Consider the following 19,375-nt stretch of genomic DNA (forward strand, 5'->3'; position numbering starts at 1 on the left):
TTTCTGGTGTGATTAACAAGGAAGATATGACAAAAACCCCCACCACATCATATCAAACGGGTCCTTTCTGTGATAAAAGAAAGAAGTATTATTGTAAGTTACACGTCACATATCCAGAACAACTCTCTCTTTACAATTAAACTTAGCATCCAAACAGACGATGGTTAAAAATACTGAGGAGAGTTGTAGCAGCAAAGGAAAAAGCACTGCAGTAAGAATTAACGCTGCTTACCGTACTAACTTATGAAAAGAAAATCCACAGGCAATTTAGAAGATTGAATGTAATCTAACACAAAGAAGTGAATCCTTCCCGTCAAAACCAGATAAATTTAACAATTTGTAAGGTATTCTGTAGTCTTATAATACAGCATTTTAGATAAAATTATTTCATAAATTTCCCCCAAATGGTTTGCATTCCTACAAAGCAGAACAAAAAGCATAAAAGACTTCGCAGAATCCAAGCCAGCTTTGTAGCTTTTCTTGCAAAAATTAAAAAGTTGTCAAGAATGAAATCTTGATTGTTATTCCTAGAAGAAACCATAGAAACGTGCCAGGAAAATTGCACCATATCAGGAGTTTGGGGAGGCTTTGTTGTTTTCTAAAAAGAGAGAGAGATGTCAGTATTCACTGGGTTTATAAAACACGTTAATCTGAGAAACCTGAGTGAAACACTTCGAACATACTGGTGGAAAACAAGCGAGTAACCAGCCTGCTCCCTTCTGTTTTCAGTAGCTTGTAACTGCTTGGAACAGACAGGTGGAAGTCATTTGTGTGAGCTTTTGCTTTTATTCCTCACCGGACAGGATCCGCAAAGCGTGGCCCTGGGTGCGCAGGCAGTGTGGCTAGGGAGAGAGTCAGGTCAGTACAGAGGTAATACCTTGTTTCCTTAGAGGAGCAGTCCATGGCAGAAATGTGCACCGTTTCAGTGAACCCAAACTATTTTCAGAGCAGAAATTTTCATTTTATGCATACGATTTCTAGTCAGATTTTCCATTTCTATGAGTTTTGGATTCCTCCTGTCCGATAAGACAAATGACTTTGTAGCATCCTTTTGCAATTTTGACCATCCACATCACGTTCATTACATCCAAGACAACACTTGAGATAATCCAGGCGCTTTGGGCTGCAAATCCTAATCTCTTGAAAGCCTCTGTTCCAAATGAAGAAATTACATGGCTGTAATATACAGGCATGACGGCAATCCTCACCACGAAGAACACAACTGTCATCAGCACACCATTGATGATGTTGGCCTTTGAAGATCTGGGATATCCCAGTACTTCAAAAAACCACCTGCAAGAGAAGCGTTCACAGATACCAGGCAGACTTAAAGCCATCTCATTAAAAAAGAATTTTCTTTCATGGGTTTTTTAGTTAATCATCGCATTTATTAATTGCTTCTACCCTTCTCATTTCTAAATCACTGCACTGTGTCTTGGCTTAGCTGCAAATTCTTCTGCTTGGCTGCATTTGTTTTTTCCCCACTTAAGCAGCGTGTGATATCCAGCACATTGCACAATAACATGTGGAAAATCCTGATTTTAATTCTAAACCAGTTCTCGACCAGTGAGCTTTTCAGTGACTATTGTGTAATACAATACAATGCAAATTCTCTTTTAAAATTAGAAATACAAATTTATTACTTGTTACCATAGCTTGCACCAACGGGCAACTAAAATCCCATTCATTTCCCTGAAAGCAATTCTAGCACTGTATTTGGATATGGTAATCTAGACAGAGCTTTGGTTTCCACTTTCTCAGTTTTGGGTGCTTCTCACTGCATCTGTCCAGCCCAAAACCAGAACTTCAGAACCAGACATTGCAAATGGCACTGGGTCATGTCAAGCAATTAAAAAGATAAATCTAAAGCCTCTCTCTCCCATATTACTACAGGGTCATAAGTGGTATTAAAAACCCCCAAAGCTTGCATATTAATCCCTTAGCAGACAGGCATCACTTAGCTATTGCCTAGCACACAGAAGCTGCGGGTTGAATTCCTAGAAAAAGGAGCAACAAACTCCTCTGATTCCTCATCATTCACACTTAAACAAGAATAAACACAAGGAAAATCTGTGCAACGATAGCAGGGCTAAAGACTGCGCTGGAGGAAATTACTTAAATCACTGTATTGATGATGGGCAAGGGGAAGTGGAACAATCAATTTATTTTCAACAGGATATGAAGGTAAAACTATTTAGCAAAATAACAGTTTAAAACTGGTTTTAAAAGTAATTTTCTATTTAATTACCTACAGATTACAAACTAGGTAATTAAAGATATACTGAAAAGGTTCGCCAGACATCCAGCTCTAACAGAAATACTGCAGGATTTCATTAAGAGTGCGACTGAGACAATTAAAATCCAAGCACTCCAGGTGGCAGCCTGGCCTGGAAGTAGGATACCTCACCACAGAAACACTTACTGGGGTGGTGAAGAGCTGTATTTGGTCAGATTAATACTCAGAGCCCGTACTTTCATTGATATATACAATAAAGATGCCAAAAGTAACATAAAAAAAGATTTTTAAATATGCTGTGATGTGCCGATATAGGTAACTTAGAAAAAACGGTAACTGGACGTCTGCTTAGCAACTTCCCTCTCCCAGCAAATTAACATGGTCAGTAAATCACACTTACTCCAATTTTAGCCACCACAGTTCATAATAATTACAGAAATGCTGATTTAAAAGACTTAAATGCTTGGCACGGAGACAACCACCAATGAGATATCCCTAACAACACAAGCAGGAAACACAAAGAAAATCCTACAGTTCCAAGAATAGAATATAATGTTATATTTTAATAATAGCTCTTTTGGTAATACTAAGAACGCAAACAAGAAACAATGTGAGTCATTACCATTATCCACTACTCACTGTCTTAAGGGTCTGGTTCATTTCAAATATAATTAAAAAAAAAAAGCCATTCATGCACTAATGAGATGCTGTCCCTTAGTGCAAAGAACTTTATTATCTCCTACAGGTATTTCCGTTTTTCTGAGGAAGCAGTAAACGTGACTGTCTGGAAACACATGATCTCACCATAGGCATTTTAAAAGTATAACGTATTCCTTTTAATAACCAGATGAATCACGATACTTCCTAACACCCCAGGCTGAAACACAGGCATAGGCACCACTTAAACCCAGGATGAAATCCTGCCTCAGTAGTCAGCTGGGAGAACAGCCCAACTAGGACATGGATTTCAATACAGAAACCTAGAATACAATACCACCTTTTTCATGTTCTTAGTCTCCTCTTCCTTCTGTTATAAAATAAGCTTAAATAAGTGTTTCTCTGTGCAAACAGAGCACAGACTACACTAGGCTATAATCTCCTACTCAACAGCACTTGGGCAAATGAAAGCAACCTCTGGAGAGCTCCATTATCTCGCCCTGCCCTCCTGGAAGTTGAATTTGCCAAGCTAATGTTCAAAAGGGATCTCAGCACAATCTTTTTTTTATTCTTAGAGATCTAAGGAATGCTGCAGTCTCATAAAATATTTCAGAGTTTACAGTCACAATGCAGTAATGGGTAACACTGAGATACCCTGCTTACAGGAGAACTGCAGTTCCCGTTTGCCTTACAAACCTTACCCAACAGACACCTCGAAAAGAAAACAGATGCCACACATGGAGGATCAGTAAAGTAGAAATACACCCCAAAAAGCATGGGTGAGGAATAGGCATCTGGTACACTGAAAAGCCTGATCCCACATTGCACAGAAACAGAGGATCAGGAGAGCACTGCAGCGTTGCCTTCTAGCAAAGCCCCTCTCCTGAGGGGGAAAAAATCCCCATTGAAAATGACAGACTTATAATAATTAAATTAACATACAATAAACAATAAACAATATTATATTTTTGAAATTCTTTTTGTTCAATAGTTTCATAAAAAGATGGCATTTCACGTGAAAGGTCGGCCTGCTTTAAAAAGGAACTCGGAGGCGAATGCATTCGTTAGACTGTTGCAGCTACAGCAGCAAGAAGTATTCATAGCAAAAAAAAAAGATGTCCACATAGTAATCCTTAGTTCAATATATATAAAAATATATATATATAAATATATATCAATTCCCTTCCAGCACACATTCAACAACAACAAAAAAACCCCCCTAAGGGACAGAAATAAAAATACACAGTTTCAAATCTGAAAGAACTACGCAAGAATTCCCTAACCACTTACCGCTGATTGACAAAAGGCGTGGAGAACTCTGCAAGCAGACGGAAGTTTCCAAAATAAGCCAAAAGACCTTTGCTCTGGTTAGCAAAACAAAACAGACACACAAAAATCATCAATGTAGATGTGAAATCTTGGTTAAAGTCTTCAAGTGTACACAGAACGAGACAACATCTCAACTTCCTTATTAAAACTGACAGGAAGCCAAGTCTGCCAGCTGTGGCCAACTTCCTTACCATTTCAAAATGAGGTTTGCTACAAAAGCTGCAATTGTCCTTCAGGTATCTCGAATCAGTAGTTTTGAATTTTAAATAAATCTTTAAAAGACTCACAGTTAAGTGGCAATGGAAAGCTAGCTAGAGAAGACTGGCACAAGTAGCCATAGGTTATAGTTATAATGATACTATTACTGCCTAAGAGAATTACAAATATTTTCTTTTTCTCAATGTTTAAATTAGCCCAAACAGAAACACTGCAAGTTAAAGATAAATGTCGCTGCATTGTTTTGGGAGCATAATTTGGCAAAGGGAACATGAATTCTCAGCTCTTACGTGGCAGCAGAAAGGGCACAAAAAGCCCTTGTTTCTCTCCCTGCCACTGGAGGGGAAATCCTTTCCTCCAGCTCCATCCAGTCCCTGCCGTGCCCCGTGGGCTGGAAGGAGAGCGCATCGTCCCCGTGCCGGTACCCAGATAATCGCGGGATCTTTTACACTGATGCACGTTGTAACTGAGCACTTTCTTCCAAGTGCCAAAGTACAGCATATTCTCTGCCTTATCACTTGGTTGTGCTGGAAATAGTGTCCCGTGGCACAGCGGGCTGGGTAAGCAGCAGTTTGCAGATACAGAGATAAAAAGATTTCGACGACAATTTCGGTAGGTCTCCTGAACCTCTGGAGTTCGTCATCATTTCTCTTTCCCCAACGAGCGTGCCAATACCCACGACTTCAGGCATTTCATGTCAGTCTGCGCTGCACCAAACAGAAAATCTGTGTTCTTACTCAAATTCTCTCCTATCTTCAAGAGGAATTGTTGAACTTAGATAGTTATGAGTAACTCTCTCTGAAGGAGAGAGAATGGGAGTAACACACCGACATCCAAGGGCAGAGCTGGATCCAAACAATAACCGCTTTACAAGAATTTCACACTAACACTACACTTCCTATTTACTCCAGAAACAACTAATGAATTTTCTGCATCGGGGATTAGCCTTGCTAGTGGTATTTTCACTTCTCTAATATTCAGCTCTAATTCACTTTCATCCATGATAATATTAGTAGATCTGATTATCTTCAGCCCAAAACAGAGTATTTACTTGTCAGCATACTTCATCCCCTTAAACCGTTGCATGGGAAATCCGACAGCAATCTGGCATCTCGACAGCTTTAATATTATAAGCCCAGGATCCACGCAGTAGGCAGGGACAGAAATGGGGTAAATGAAGTCAATTGTCCTTTACAAGATTTCTTTATTTACTGAATGAGCTTTTCAGTAGAAATTCAGGAGCATTATTCTGGAGGTCAATGGGATTTTTACCAAGTCACATGGGTATCTTTGAGCAATCCCAGCAGCAGCAACGACTAAGTCAGTCTTTATCCTAGAACAGCGTCTTCCTCTTCCCCTTTTTCCTTCAGTGTACGTATGCCACAGATATGTAGAGATATATCCAGTTAATCACCCATTGTTTCCTCACCAAAATAACCTTAAACAAGATGCCTCAGAGGATCAACAGTGTGTCATAATGATTTTTTGTTTTTAAATAAAAATGGAAAAAAAGAACAAAAATAAACAACAGAAAAAACACACCCAGCTGATTGCATTGCATTCAGAGTTTGGCATCACTGACCTATGGCCTTGCAAATACGGTCACAAGTAGTACATAATCACATTTCCTTCTGATTTTCTAAGTATTCAGACTCATGAATGCTTTATTTGAAACCCTTTCTTATAACCATGTGAAAAGCCGCTCTCTGTCAGTCTCTCTACAGCAAAAATTTAGACTTTTAATTTCAGCAGTTAAATAAGTAACGCGTTTTTGTTGAAGGACTGTAAAACTTAAAATGCATGCATTTACCATAAATTACTGATAAAACCATTTAGAAAGCAAGAATGACTGAAAATATAAACATGCCTTTCACAAAGCTCACACACCAACCAGTGATTTTTTTTTTCTTTAAACATTAAGCAAGTGAGATCTATAAAAGCATTGTCTTCAATCTCATCTGCTTCTTGTGTAAGTGGAAAATAGAGCACTCACCAGTACAAAATAGTAAGCATACAGAGCTGCCAAGTGATGTATTACAAAAAATTTGTCACCAATTGCCTTCCAGTAGTAAATAACAAGCAACAAATCTACAAGAGAAAACAAACAGTGATAAAGAACAATTTATTATATTACCATTGACCTCAGAACAGTGTGTCTCTAAGTTTTAGAGGTATAAATACCAACATACGGCATCAGTAGGAACTCTGAATTAAGTAACTCTCAAGACCTTCTGTAGCTCTTTATCCTGAAGACTTTACTTCAGTCAAAGCATTAAGCACCAGTATTCTTCCAAATCTATGTAATAAATGCAGGGATCTATTATGGGGAACTTCTAAATCAAGAAGTAGTTATATTAGCAAACAGGGAACCATTTTCCAAACATATTTTGCAAGGGGCACTTGGAATGAGAAGCACGTTTGCTTTCTTTAATCAGAACTTCCCAGTTACTCCAAAAGTGATGTAGTGGACCCAAGTTAACATTACAAGGAAAGCTTGGACAGTAAAGTTCTGTCTTGTCCCATCATGGTCTAGGATTTCAGAAGATACTCTTTTCTATACTGGAACAAGCCATTGCTGCCCCTACTCTCTCCAAATGAGCACTTCAGACTGGAATATTAGTGACAAAGGTTCCGAATCAAAGACTTCAACCCTGTGCCTTTCATATCTCCAGTAAGTGCCTTGATCTCTTCTATATTAGCTATCCTCAGGCAGGACTCTGTATCATCCAACAAAGCTGCTCCACTTGCTATTAATAATTAAACATTAACTATATAAGGAAGTAAAAGAGAACGAGTGGCCAGGTTCAGGTCTCTGTTCATTAATTCATAATGCAAGTCTAATGCATAATCATTTAAAAATAGATACCAGTGGATTTAAACATGGGAGCTGGAGTTCTTCTTATGGAAAAACCAGAGATTTAAACTAACCCACAGTTTAAGTGGGTGTGCTGATCACCAGATTATCATTTCCATTGGGGTGAGAGATCTGGCCTGAGGGATTATCGAGTCCACAGCCCAGCGTCTGACCAGAGACTCCAACCTAACATGAGAAGTTTTCCCTGAAAATAGCCCAAGTCACAGTAAGTTTTTGCTTTGATAAGTCAGCATTATCCCCACACACCATAAAAGAAAGGCCCAAAGCACTTTGTAGCGAAATTTCCATGCCAGTTTTAGTTGACGGTAAATAATGAAGAACACGGAACATATTGTAGGGGTAAATGCCATTCCAAGAAAATAATTAAAAACTTCCAAGATTTATACATGGCTTAAAGCGAGACTAAAAGGTGTGCAGGCAGGATCCTACGGCATCATTTGCCTCGTCTTGTACTGAGGGTACTGCCAGCATTCTGAGGTCACAGGAAGAAATGTGTGATAAAAGAGCTACGAGTTGTAGACACGCTGAATGGAGTGAAGGGCACTGCTTTAACGCCTTCTCAACTGCGTGAAGCACAAAACTGAGCTGGAGTTGGTGGTTGTGTATCAAACCATCACAAAGCCACACAGTGGCACTTCCTCAGTGCTTGGGGAGATACCATTCCATCTTTCACATCCGCTGGCAAGATCCTGTGATTTCACCACAACCCACAACTCCATTAGCAATTTTAAAAGCCACAGTAGAAACTGTATTGCATACACACATCGCATCTCCAGCACAGCAGCTCAGCATAAATATATAGGCATAGTGACTCAAGATAAACACACAGGTTGTAGGTGTTATATACACATTGCGTAATTACCAGAAATGAGGTAGCCTGTGGTAATAGCAATATTCAGTTTCACAATTGAAGGGTCACCCCTGTAAACATACAAAAAAATACAGTTACAGCCTTTATAACAAGGTAATTTGCAAAGGACATACACAAATCAAACACGTAATGTACATCAGGTCACATTATTCTTGGCCCATGAGTAAGACATTACAAGATCTGGTTAAGAAAGGTCCTAGCCATGAAAATGGATTCCTTTTCCACCCAGACAGAATACATCCACTAACCACCCGAATTAGGGTTACCCTCTGCCCCGGGGTAGAGACTGCCCCAGGAGCCCTGCTGGAGACCAGAACGGAAACCCAGCAAGTACCCTCAGCGGGCTTCTCTGGAAACAGAGGAGCAGAGAACGGCCCAGGCAGCACCTCTCAGCACTTCACTGACACTCTGCATCTCCATTTCTGTTCTCCTGCCAGTGTTAAAACTTGGTTAAGGATGACAAAAATATCTTGCTCAGCTGGTGCTTTTCATATTCATAAGAGGATGGATGCTTATATGGATAAACAGAGTACAAAGAGACATGATGGGAATTATTTGCCAGTTCTGTGGAGCAAAAGAACCTTCAAGCAAAAGTGCTTTTCAGAGCAGTTTCACACCTTCTGTCCCTTCCCTTCTGGTGCCAAATATTCACCCAGCAAAGCTCTCAGTGGTGCGCACACAACTTCAGTTCCTCTAGGATGTTCAACAAACCCAAACTTGTGAATACAGCTCAGGAAAGGGAAGCATCCACATTACAGCAAGCAACATTTGTTCTGTCCTCTGGGCATTCCTCCTTTAAGGAGTTTGCTAAGCAAATCTCTTTTCCTCGCCACAAAGACTGTAACTTTTGTTTTAACTAAGGTGTGCATCTAATCTAGATACGTTTTGTGTAAGCATGAATTGAGCTTCAAGTGACAGGTCTGCAGATTTATAAAATGTGGACTGCTCAACACAAGCCGTGAAAGCAATCTTTGTTGTAAACCTTTCGAGAATAAAACAACATCACTGTGCTTACTGCCACCTCCAGTGCAAAGTCTCCTTCTGCTAGAAAGCGGTAAAATGCTATTACTTTAATATTTGTTAATCCTATTGGAATGAAGCAGTGGAAGAGATTTCCTGTATTATTACAATTAGAAGGAAATTAGGTTAGGTGAGGAACAGCATTACTAGGAGAGCCTGGAGCTCGCTCCATCTCTCACAACTGGCCATAGAGGCTTTCTCAACTGCAACTTGAGACAAGAACATTTTCCCATGGCTTCAAAACCTGGTTTCATGAGCTACGTAGGTTGTGGACCGAGTGCTTCTTTAGGTGTAGCTCTTCTGAAAGTCACAGCTACTCACAGATGTATTCTCACAGCTTCAGCAGAAACTCTTTAAACAGTTCCAATCCTCCCATTGGAGCTCCCAGTAGCAGTAGCAGCATCTTAACCTTGCAAGTTGCAAGTGCTCCCAACACACCACAGCACATCATCACCAAGACTGAGTCTGCACTTCAGAACCTCCAAATTCTTCTCTGGAGGAGGTGCAAAGGACCTGGTATATGACATTGGTTCCTTGTCATTGGCAAACGTGACTTAACTGTCAATCCGAACATGAGGAAAACTGCATGGGACAGGGAACGATGCACTTCCCTTCATTCTTTCCATGAGAATGGTCGCCCTGCAACAAGCCTCTAGACTTGCGAAACCAACACTTCAACAACTATGGCTGCACTGCCCATCTGGCACCTCCCTTCAAGAAGGGCCCATGTTAGAATCCCAAATTAATCTCAATTAATGGAAAACTTAACATTTATTCTAAATTCTTACAGGCTTTCTGACCTGCCTCCTTGAACAGGAATTGCAATGGAGTTTATAAGCCCTGATGTTTGCAGCCTAGTTTTGATGCAAGCGAGAGCCAGGAGTGACAACCAGGGAGTGACTTGAATAAGCAAAAGGGAAAAGCTGTCTCTGTTGAGGTTGCCAAGGAGGTTTGTGTGGCAAATGAATTGCACATGAACATGTACAGGCAGATACAACAAAAGTCCACTTGACAGACTTTCTTCAAACTTTTTTGCATATTCAGAGTTACATAAAATGCTAATCAAACATCAGTGTAGTGCCTGTGAAGTGGGCAGTCACATGAAAAAGCTGGCTTTTCTGTGAAGCTGCAGCGTAATTCACTTATTTATATCTTCTCCCTTCTCCTTATCTGATCTCTGCCACTTCCACATTTTCTATCATGTTATTCTCACCACCTGAAGAACAATTTCTACATCATCTATGGTAGCTAGCCTGTATTACGTAGAGAAAAAGGACACAGTGCTATGACAAGTGCTAGACCATCAAAAGAGGTGTATGTACACAATGCTGAAGCTTTCCTGTAACTTACCAATGTGCCAGTCTTATCTTTTGTTAGGATCTATCGTATCTAGTTTCAGGCATTACATGACAGTAATACTACATCCTCTCTCCATTGAGTCCAAACCCTTATCAGGAACCTTGACCCTTTAAGACACATGGGTATCATAATCACTGTGTATTTAAGCTTTGAGCTAGCCCAGAAGTCAGGCTGACATACGTAGAGGGTCAGAACTTGCAATTTTCCATTACAGATAGAGATACCTTCAGATTCCACAGAGAAGAACTGACTGGATACTGACATACAGTCAATGACTATGAAAGACAGTGGCAATAACTCGAGGGAAACAGCACCTACATCAAACCCTTCCCAGCAGTCTAACATCAGAGCACCTGTGTAATGTTTTCAGGCTGCCTGGGCTAGAAGAGTGCAAGAAAGATGACTGAAGGATTCCTGGACATTTACTTACGAACTACTGAAACCAGGTTCACAAGTGTTTCTTGTACTGTCAATAAGAGACTCCTGCATAAAGGTGTATGCATCCTTCATATCCAGAAATGACCAAGCCCCACAGCTTATGCCTGTATTTCAAAAAGGCATTAGATTTCCAGACTGAGCAGCCTTGCAACAGTCCATCTGGCATTTCCCATATAATTTGGGGTTTTTCCTCTTCAGTCTTACTCCATTAAAATCAAGAGTCTGTGGATTCAGCTACAAATCAAGGTAAAAACGACAAGCAACCTAAGACTTAATGTACAGCTAAGCCATAGAACAGACTGAAAAAAAAATGGTTAAAGCTAAGGCTTTAATTACCGTGTACCAGGAAGCAGTATGACATCTGGCCACCTCATTTTTAAGAGTAATGCAATAGTCAGCCTTAGGAGAAAACGTACATCTGCAAATTCTGAGGAAGCCACCTTACAATTCTGGCTTCACTGGCAGAAGAAAGCCCAACACCAAGTTGTATTTTACTCACAAGCTGCATACAAATACTTGTATGCATATTTCTTTGTATTTTGTACGTACAGATACATACCAAAAGTCTTCCTTTGCACTTAATCACTTGTATGAACATGAGTTCAAATCAGTTTATGGAAAGCCACTGCAATAAGTGATGCTTCACACGTTTTTAAGTTATTAGTTTAATAGATAAAAATACTGATTTCCACACCTCGAGTGTGTCCATTGCATTTTTAATTGACAAATTCCCGAAACCACTGTCTGAGATAATTTTGACTGAGAAGCAATTTACAGAAACACTGCCATGACACGAACCTGAAGTTCTGATTTAACACACACGGACTGGATATACTTCTGCTAGGTTTTTAAATATGTATGCTGTTTTCCTTACTCTACCAAATGTAAATAAAAGCACTGATAGCAATCATTCTAAATGTATCCAAACAGAATAAACTATTTAGACGCAATAGCAGAAACACAGAAAAGACAACCCCTAAAGGCAGATGGATTTTGCTTTTCAATGTGTTTACATAGTCTAGGATGCTAAGGCTCCATAGTCTAGGATGCTAAGGCTCCATAGTCTAGGATGCTAAGGCTCCATAGTCTAGGATGCTAAGGCTCCATAGTCTAGGATGCTAAGGCTCCATAGTCTAGGATGCTAAGGCTCCATAGTCTAGGATGCTAAGGCTCCATAAGCAAGATGAAGTTTTCAATGCAGTATACGAAAATATCTACCATAACTTCTCTCAAACTTATTAAGTACAAAAAAGTGGCTCGATTTCTGCTTAATCTTGTGTTTTTCCTGGAATTATACCAGGAAAATTTCATAAATGTGAAGACTCAGTTTATTTATCATCCTCAAGAGGCTTTTATTTCTGTCATTCATTATTTCTCTTCTACTGTTTAGAACAAGGTCTACTCAAATAAAACAGGATAAAAGCTTCTATCTGATAAAGCCTACCACAACCCACCAAGAGAGTTATAATAACACGCTCCTTTTCAACACAGTTAACAGATCTCATAAGATATTCAGCCCTCAATCCTGTCCAGTCCACGCTGCATTGTCATTAGTTCACAATACCCAAACAGCAGAACAAGCATCAGAGGTTAAATTTGTGCAAGTTTAAACTGACTCCCAGTGTGGTCCTTCGACAAGGTTAAAAACATCAGTCTATGACAGAAAGATGGCATTAAACTGAAGGTAGTTAGTCTCCATGGAAAACAAGGCCCCTTCCCGCGATAGGGAAACCGTTCCAGAGGATAACGAGCAAAACACCATTAAGCAATCTAAAATTAACTACAACAAAGACATCTTGTTCCTCCTCCTTCAAAAAAGTGCGAAGCAAAACAACATAACTAGAAACCAAAAAAAGCTATGCTTAATATAGAATATTTTGTTAACTAGAGAATATGTTATAAATATAATATGGGTCCATTTATTAACTATTCCTATTGCGTGTGAATATATCACTTAAAACTTTCACAGTTTCTTTAAAGCAAAGACCGATAGAAGCTTTACGGGAGGTGAAAATACAAACATCTTAATTTATCAATTTAGACATATATATTATACATATAATAGGCCCCTCCAGTTTTCCCTCTCACACACACACCAGACCTGCACCAGCATTTTAATTCACTGTAAAATTATTATAGTAAATAGTTTCAGTAATGCCGACTTGCAGTTACACTCTTGGTTCTCTGCTTCAGTAATTTAATATGCTATTTCAAATCAGTTGCTTGTATTTTATCTACTCCACTTCACAGAGACACAATGGACTGAGATATTAATACCGAGCAAATCATTTGGAATTATCAAATAGGACAGACCTAAAAACACACACATCACAACTGCCTCTTTTAACGGGAAATGAAACAATTATTTCAGTGAGGAATACACTGCAGGATTAGTTTTTTCTTTCTCAATTTAGTTATTTTATCGTGTAAAGACAGCACATACGTAACATGTCTTACCAGAGACGGTCGGCATTAACGGCGTCATCGTATAACAAAATATAGAGGCAAAACCCACCGACCACCAAGGCGTGGAATGTGGACACTGTCCTGAAAGAGAGACCACAGTCACAAGGAGGAACTGCCACTCACAGCTTCCTGCACCACAGGAGGAACTCGGGGTAGGATGTTTCCCAAGACATTCTCCACTGCATCCAGGTACCTCCGTGGAAGGCAATCGTCTCTTCTTGATGCTACATCCAACCACTTATAAGAAGGACTCTACTAGATTGTGAAAGGTGGGTCTTAAAGCAACGAGCTACATTTTCCTCCAGTTATCCCATATATTAACAAATGCTTAAAGACAGTATTACATCTGGCTCTCTAACAAATACTTAACTGTATTGTCCCACTTGCTGGAAAATCTACCTGCATTTCATATTCGGATTGGTCCACGAGTCCTGTAGCAGCAGGTTTCTCCTTTCAGGCACAAAATTAGTAGAGGAGCCATAATAAATCTGCTAAGTTCAGGTTTTGGAGAAAGGGGCATTAAAGGAAAAATCCTATCAAGGAAAGTTTCAGAAATCATTTCTAGTGCATCTGCAGTAGAGTCTGGTTTTCAAAGAGAAAACTTGTATAACAAAAGGTTAGAGCTGAGGATCTGAGGTGCAACAGCTACAGGCTCACATGAACTAGCAGCTCGCAGCTTTACCTTGTTTCATACTCCCCTTGTCCTCTACAAAGTCACAGTGATCAGAGCTGCCTTGTCCATACCTGGTTACTAAACAGTGGGGTTTTTTCCCCTGCACAGACACCAGTCACAAGTACACAGGCTGCACGCACTATAGATAAACTCTGAATGTTCAAAAGCACTTGGAGAATTACCTATTTACAGAGGCCCTGGCAGGGTTTCTGCCAGCACACAGGCCAGGCCTGCTCCTGCCCTTTTGAGCCCAATGCGCTCTTGGAAGGCAGAACAATGCAATGGGCACGGGTCCCAAATGTGTCACCTTGTCCCTCTACCCATGGGTTTAATGTTACTGTGATCTGCACCTAACACTGTGTAGCTGCTGTCTGCTTTCCCACTTCTCAAGTGTGACTAAGAAGAAAAGAAATCATGTGCCAAAAAAGCTCATGGATACCATGTGAAAGAACTCTAAGTGAGATGCTGTGTGATCAGCAACACCTTTGCACCTTCACAGCACTAACAACATGCACACAAATGTACAGATGCTGTCAGCTATTAATCTTGTCTTTGCAGACATTGAACACATGTTTTTGGAAGCCACTGATATTTTAAATGTGCGTTAAGTCACTCTCAGGAGTCTAAACTCTACAGTGCAAGACTTGAAGAAAACTTAATACTTCCTGTGGAAGATTTGGCAAAAAAACAAGAGCAGGTTATAACCCCCAGTCTGTTCCCAGAAGCTATATTGTTATCTATAGCTATATTATTATTATTATTACATTATCATCTACTGGCATTAGAAGATTCCATGACTTTTCATTAAAAAGTCTCTACAATTTGTCTAAAGAGTATAATCACGCTATTTTCAGCAGCTTTTTCAGTAGTATTAAAAGAATGGAAACTAGTATAGTATGAATACAGGCTGTTTCTGCTTCTTTTTTTAACAAATTAATAAAATCTAGTTATCAGAATTTTAATGATAGAATGATAATTAATGGTTTCATTCAAATGTCTATTCTTGCAACACAGAATTAGCAGAGAGCTAGGAACTCTGCTTCCTTTTTAAAATAAAGCATGGCATATAATATCAGCATTTGAGAAATACCTGGGGTTTTCAAGCTGTGGGAGAGGATAAGGCTGAAAGAAACAGAATTTGTCCTAGAATATAGCTCCTTAGTTGACAGTTGCAGTTTCTGTCAGGAGTGGCTGTTTATCCAAACCTTAGCAATTAAAACACAAGCTATACACAAGCACAGCACTTGAAGGGGAAGGAAAAAGAAAGAAAGAAAGAAAAAAGCAGATTTCCTCCTTAATTCTGGACTTTCAAGTTTCTCCAAAGAAGAGGGGACAGAAGAAGGGAAATAACGCAACACTTCATTTTAATACGGAATCTAGGTCAAGCTATCAAGCTCAGTACATTTCCTTGAAATTACTGTCAAAGCCTCCATCCTTTCACTCCTCAATAAACTTCAAAGAAAAAAGTTGCACTGATGAGTTGCATAATTGTTCCTTTATTACTGAATAAATATACTTTTTCAGAACTGTACTGCTTAATAGCAGTAGAAAACCATGTATTGTAAAAGAGGCGATGGGAATTTATGCACAACAAATTAAAGAGTTTTACTACATCTGTGTCAAACTGTAGTTTGTAGCCCAATTTGGGCATCTGCATATTTAAGATTCCAGAAACAATTACTTTACTGGTTCTTAATTTGTCAGAATGAACACATTGACTGCATGGAAAACACAGTCCAGAGCCGCAGCCCAAATGCTTGATTACAAAACCCTCCAAACCCTAGCAATGTATTTTCAATGCTACAGCTCATTTCAGGCAGATGCCCTCTTCCAGACCCAGCTGAGCTGATAAAAATGCGTAACCATCCTCTGTGCCACTTTCCTTCAGGGCTGCCAACAGAACCATTTGTGTGAGCACTCCCTACGCCAGTTCAATATAGGACAAAAAAACCCCAAACTTCTACATTTAAATCATTTACATTAACCCAACTGATTTTGCTGGGAGATAGTAACTTCCTCTACCTGCACAGCCGTCTGCAGAGTACATCTGTGTCCATCTGCATTCTCTGAACATGTCAGATACTCCTTGGGGAGTCTCTGCTGGAGGGATGAGGCAGTTTGACAACACTGTTTGGTCAGCAGAGCAAACAGGCATTTTTTTGCAGAAACACAAGCACCATTACCCTTTCTTTCACTTCATGCCCTCCTCAGGTATAACACCAACAACAAGCTCTGTGTTTCATGCCTCCTCACTCCAGAACCGAACACAGCACTGGTCCACAACTCATTTGCGTGCAAACATCTATATCTCAGTATCAGCCCGAAGAAAAAGTGTGGAAAGAAGTAAAAAAAGGACACAGCCTGGGGGCCGTATCAACTCGAGCAGTTAAACAGCTCACTACAAAGCAGCCCAGAGATTACCCAGCAGTTTATTTCCCCACATACCTGTGATGTGTGAAACAATCAGTATGTTATTATGCAAAGCACCAGAACTTAGCATAGCTGCCAGGCCTGGGATACCTACTCAGAAAGCCGGTAATGCAATTCAAGGGTCACTTGATGTGGCTCAGAGACAAAAGTTCAGCTCCAACACAGTAACCGTAGTTTCCCTGTCTATTGTTGACTGTAATGCAGAGATAAACCTACACTGCACTGGTATCACGGACTGGCGCCCTACACAGTTGTTCTGGCCCATAGGTAACTATTCAGAGATTGGACTGAAATTAAGATGATGCCTTTAAGAACACTGCAGGTGGACGTTTGCCAAATGGAAGTGCAAGACTATTTGAGTTGCTAATGCTGTCTAGAACAACAGAAACAACTTACAAAGCATCCACCTGATCTGATACTGCCTTTAAACTGCACCGAGGAGGAATAGCGATAAAACTACTAATGAGCTTTTAGTGCGGTGACAGCCATACAGAAACACTTTCGAGCTTCAATTTGAGAAACACTTGAAAAATATATTAAAGTTGTAACAGGCTACTCAAGCATCAAGTTATACAGTGCTAACTCATTTCAAGTGGAGAAGCTTGTGTACTATATATCCCCTTTCAGAGCAGCGTATCACAAATGAAACCTCAGTGATCATCCCGTTTGCAATCACTACCCTACGCTTCCTTTATGGTTTAAAAGGGAGGAAAGATTCACAGGGTTGAGCAAGTTTCTAACAGGGCTCTGCCTGATGACACAAACGTAATGCAGGAGGATCCATCCCAGTGACAGAACTGCAGAATCACACAGGGAGTGAGCAAGGTTTTTAAACGGAGTTTCCACTACTCCTTCCTGAATGTGGAATGTGTCTGTCTGTCTTAGCTTCCCCCTACTCTTCTTGCAGACTTCTTCCCACCCAACGCACAGATGTCCTTGTTTAACCCTGCCTCACTCCAATACTCCACCTAAGAGTCATCCAGGTTCTTGGCAAACCGTGACTTATCTAACGTGAGGTGCAGTGTAGTAGCACCAGGAGAACAGAGAGCAACTTGCTTTGCACCCAAAAGCATGACCAGAGATACACCAGCACTTAGATCACAGAATAAATGGCAGTAATTTTGATTTTCATGTCTGTTTGGGGGAAAGTAATTTTATATGACTTGTCTTTACTAGAGGGGTCACAGAGGAGCCATTCAAATTAATCCCCTTTACCTTATTACCTCTCACCAGTCACCGTTTTCATTTCTACTGACTTTCACTTGGACATCACTGCCTAACAAAGTGTTTAATGTACAAGTGTTTGTAATGCTGTATGTTCAAGAAGGGGCCTCAGCATCTTACATTCAGAATTTGTCAAGTGTCTAGAAGCATCCCTCTAATCCTCACAGATGTTTAGCTAGTAACATTTTCTGCAGTTTTATATATATATACACACACACACACACTCGGGTGGCTCAGATGCTGACAATTGCAGGGAGGTCATCAGCTGTACTTTGTTTTGAACACTGTACCTTGAATTCCATTCAATCTTCCTTTTTTGGCTGAGATTGTTAAAACCAGGTGTTATTCGTGTTGACACCCAAGAACTTAAAACATGGAACAGGAACTGAAATACAGTAAAACTGGCAACAGCAATGCCAATAGTCAGGTTGCTGAAGGGAGACATTGTTCTTCAGCCTGTGAAGAGAAGCAGAAGGCAATTTCAGTCCATTCTCCATTTAACTGTTTTAAGCAGCCACAGAAAGTGTTTTTGACAGCTAATTTATCAACAGAAATATTAAATATAAATTATATATTCGAAATATAAAAGTTCCATCCTTGTCAACATTTCCACTTAAGCTTTAAGAGTACATAAGTATCCCCAAACTTTTTTATGTAAAAGTCGCAGGTTTGGTTTTGGGTGTTTTGGCTTTTGTGTGTGTTTGTGTTTTGGTTTGGTTTTTTGGTTTTGTTTTGATTTGGGTTTTTTTTGGGGGGGAGGTTGGTTTTCTTGATTTAGTTTGGTTATTTTACACTTGCACACTGTACATTTCCATTGCCTAAAGTCACATGTATTGTATCTACACAGAAGGGGCAGGGAGGACCACTGACCAGTGCAACCACTGGCTCAGAAACCTCCACTCCTGTCCCAAGAAGCTCCAAAGTTAAAATTTATCCAATTCTTACCAGATCGGCTGCTGTGGTATTTTGAAAAGCACCAATGAGATCAGATAAGCGCAGTGGAGAGATTTTCGGGTCAGCCCCAGGAAGCAATAGCCTCACTGCGGCTTTGTTTGTATACTTTACACAGCCAGCAGTTCCCAATTTGCACTTTGTTCACAGGCTACAGTATTTGAGCTTCTTCCTTCTTCACATGGAGGTCTAAACTTTGCAGAATTTCACAGCACACTGAAAAGCTTCCCATCATCAGAGCTAAGGCGCTTCTCAGATGCTGGATGTTCAGCTATGTCATGAGGCCTAAATAAATGGCTAAACAACTCCAGATGTAAATGTTCAGTCTCTAAATGCTTCGGTCGTTTCTCCCGAGTCACCAGACAGCTGCAAGACAGGATGATATTTTCCCAGAAGCCACAAACTTCTGACATACATCTCCGGCTGGTGGTGCTGCACAATGTTGTATACTTCAAGACTCTTAAAGGTCACAAGCTCATACAAAGTCAATTTGTATTAAGTTGGAGAGAAAAGGGGGGGAAAAAAGCCAAATGGTTTCATTTAAAATACTTAAGTAATTATTTTAATAGCCGTTTAAATAACTGCTGTCACCTACTGCAGTTTTACTGAGGAAAATACCTACAAAGAAGA

The 19,375-nt window shown here is 40.0% G+C and overlaps 1 protein-coding gene across 1 annotated transcript; it reads right to left on the minus strand.

Annotated features, from left to right (window-relative positions):
- Nucleotides 1-869: 869 nt before the first annotated feature.
- Nucleotides 870-18,244, minus strand: TMEM56 (transmembrane protein 56). The gene is made up of 6 exons (XM_010188679.1): nt 18,085-18,244; nt 13,459-13,548; nt 8,176-8,234; nt 6,432-6,526; nt 4,184-4,257; nt 870-1,293 (listed from the first exon to the last, which is right to left on the minus strand). Exons 1-6 carry the CDS (start codon nt 18,237-18,239, stop codon nt 978-980), a joined length of 789 nt encoding a protein of 262 aa, XP_010186981.1. The 5' UTR covers nt 18,240-18,244; the 3' UTR covers nt 870-977.
- Between the last annotated feature and the right edge of the window lie 1,131 nt (nt 18,245-19,375).

Source organism: Mesitornis unicolor, unplaced genomic scaffold (genome assembly GCF_000695765.1).
Source record: "Mesitornis unicolor isolate BGI_N332 unplaced genomic scaffold, ASM69576v1 scaffold9587, whole genome shotgun sequence".
NCBI lineage: Eukaryota > Metazoa > Chordata > Aves > Mesitornithiformes > Mesitornithidae > Mesitornis > Mesitornis unicolor.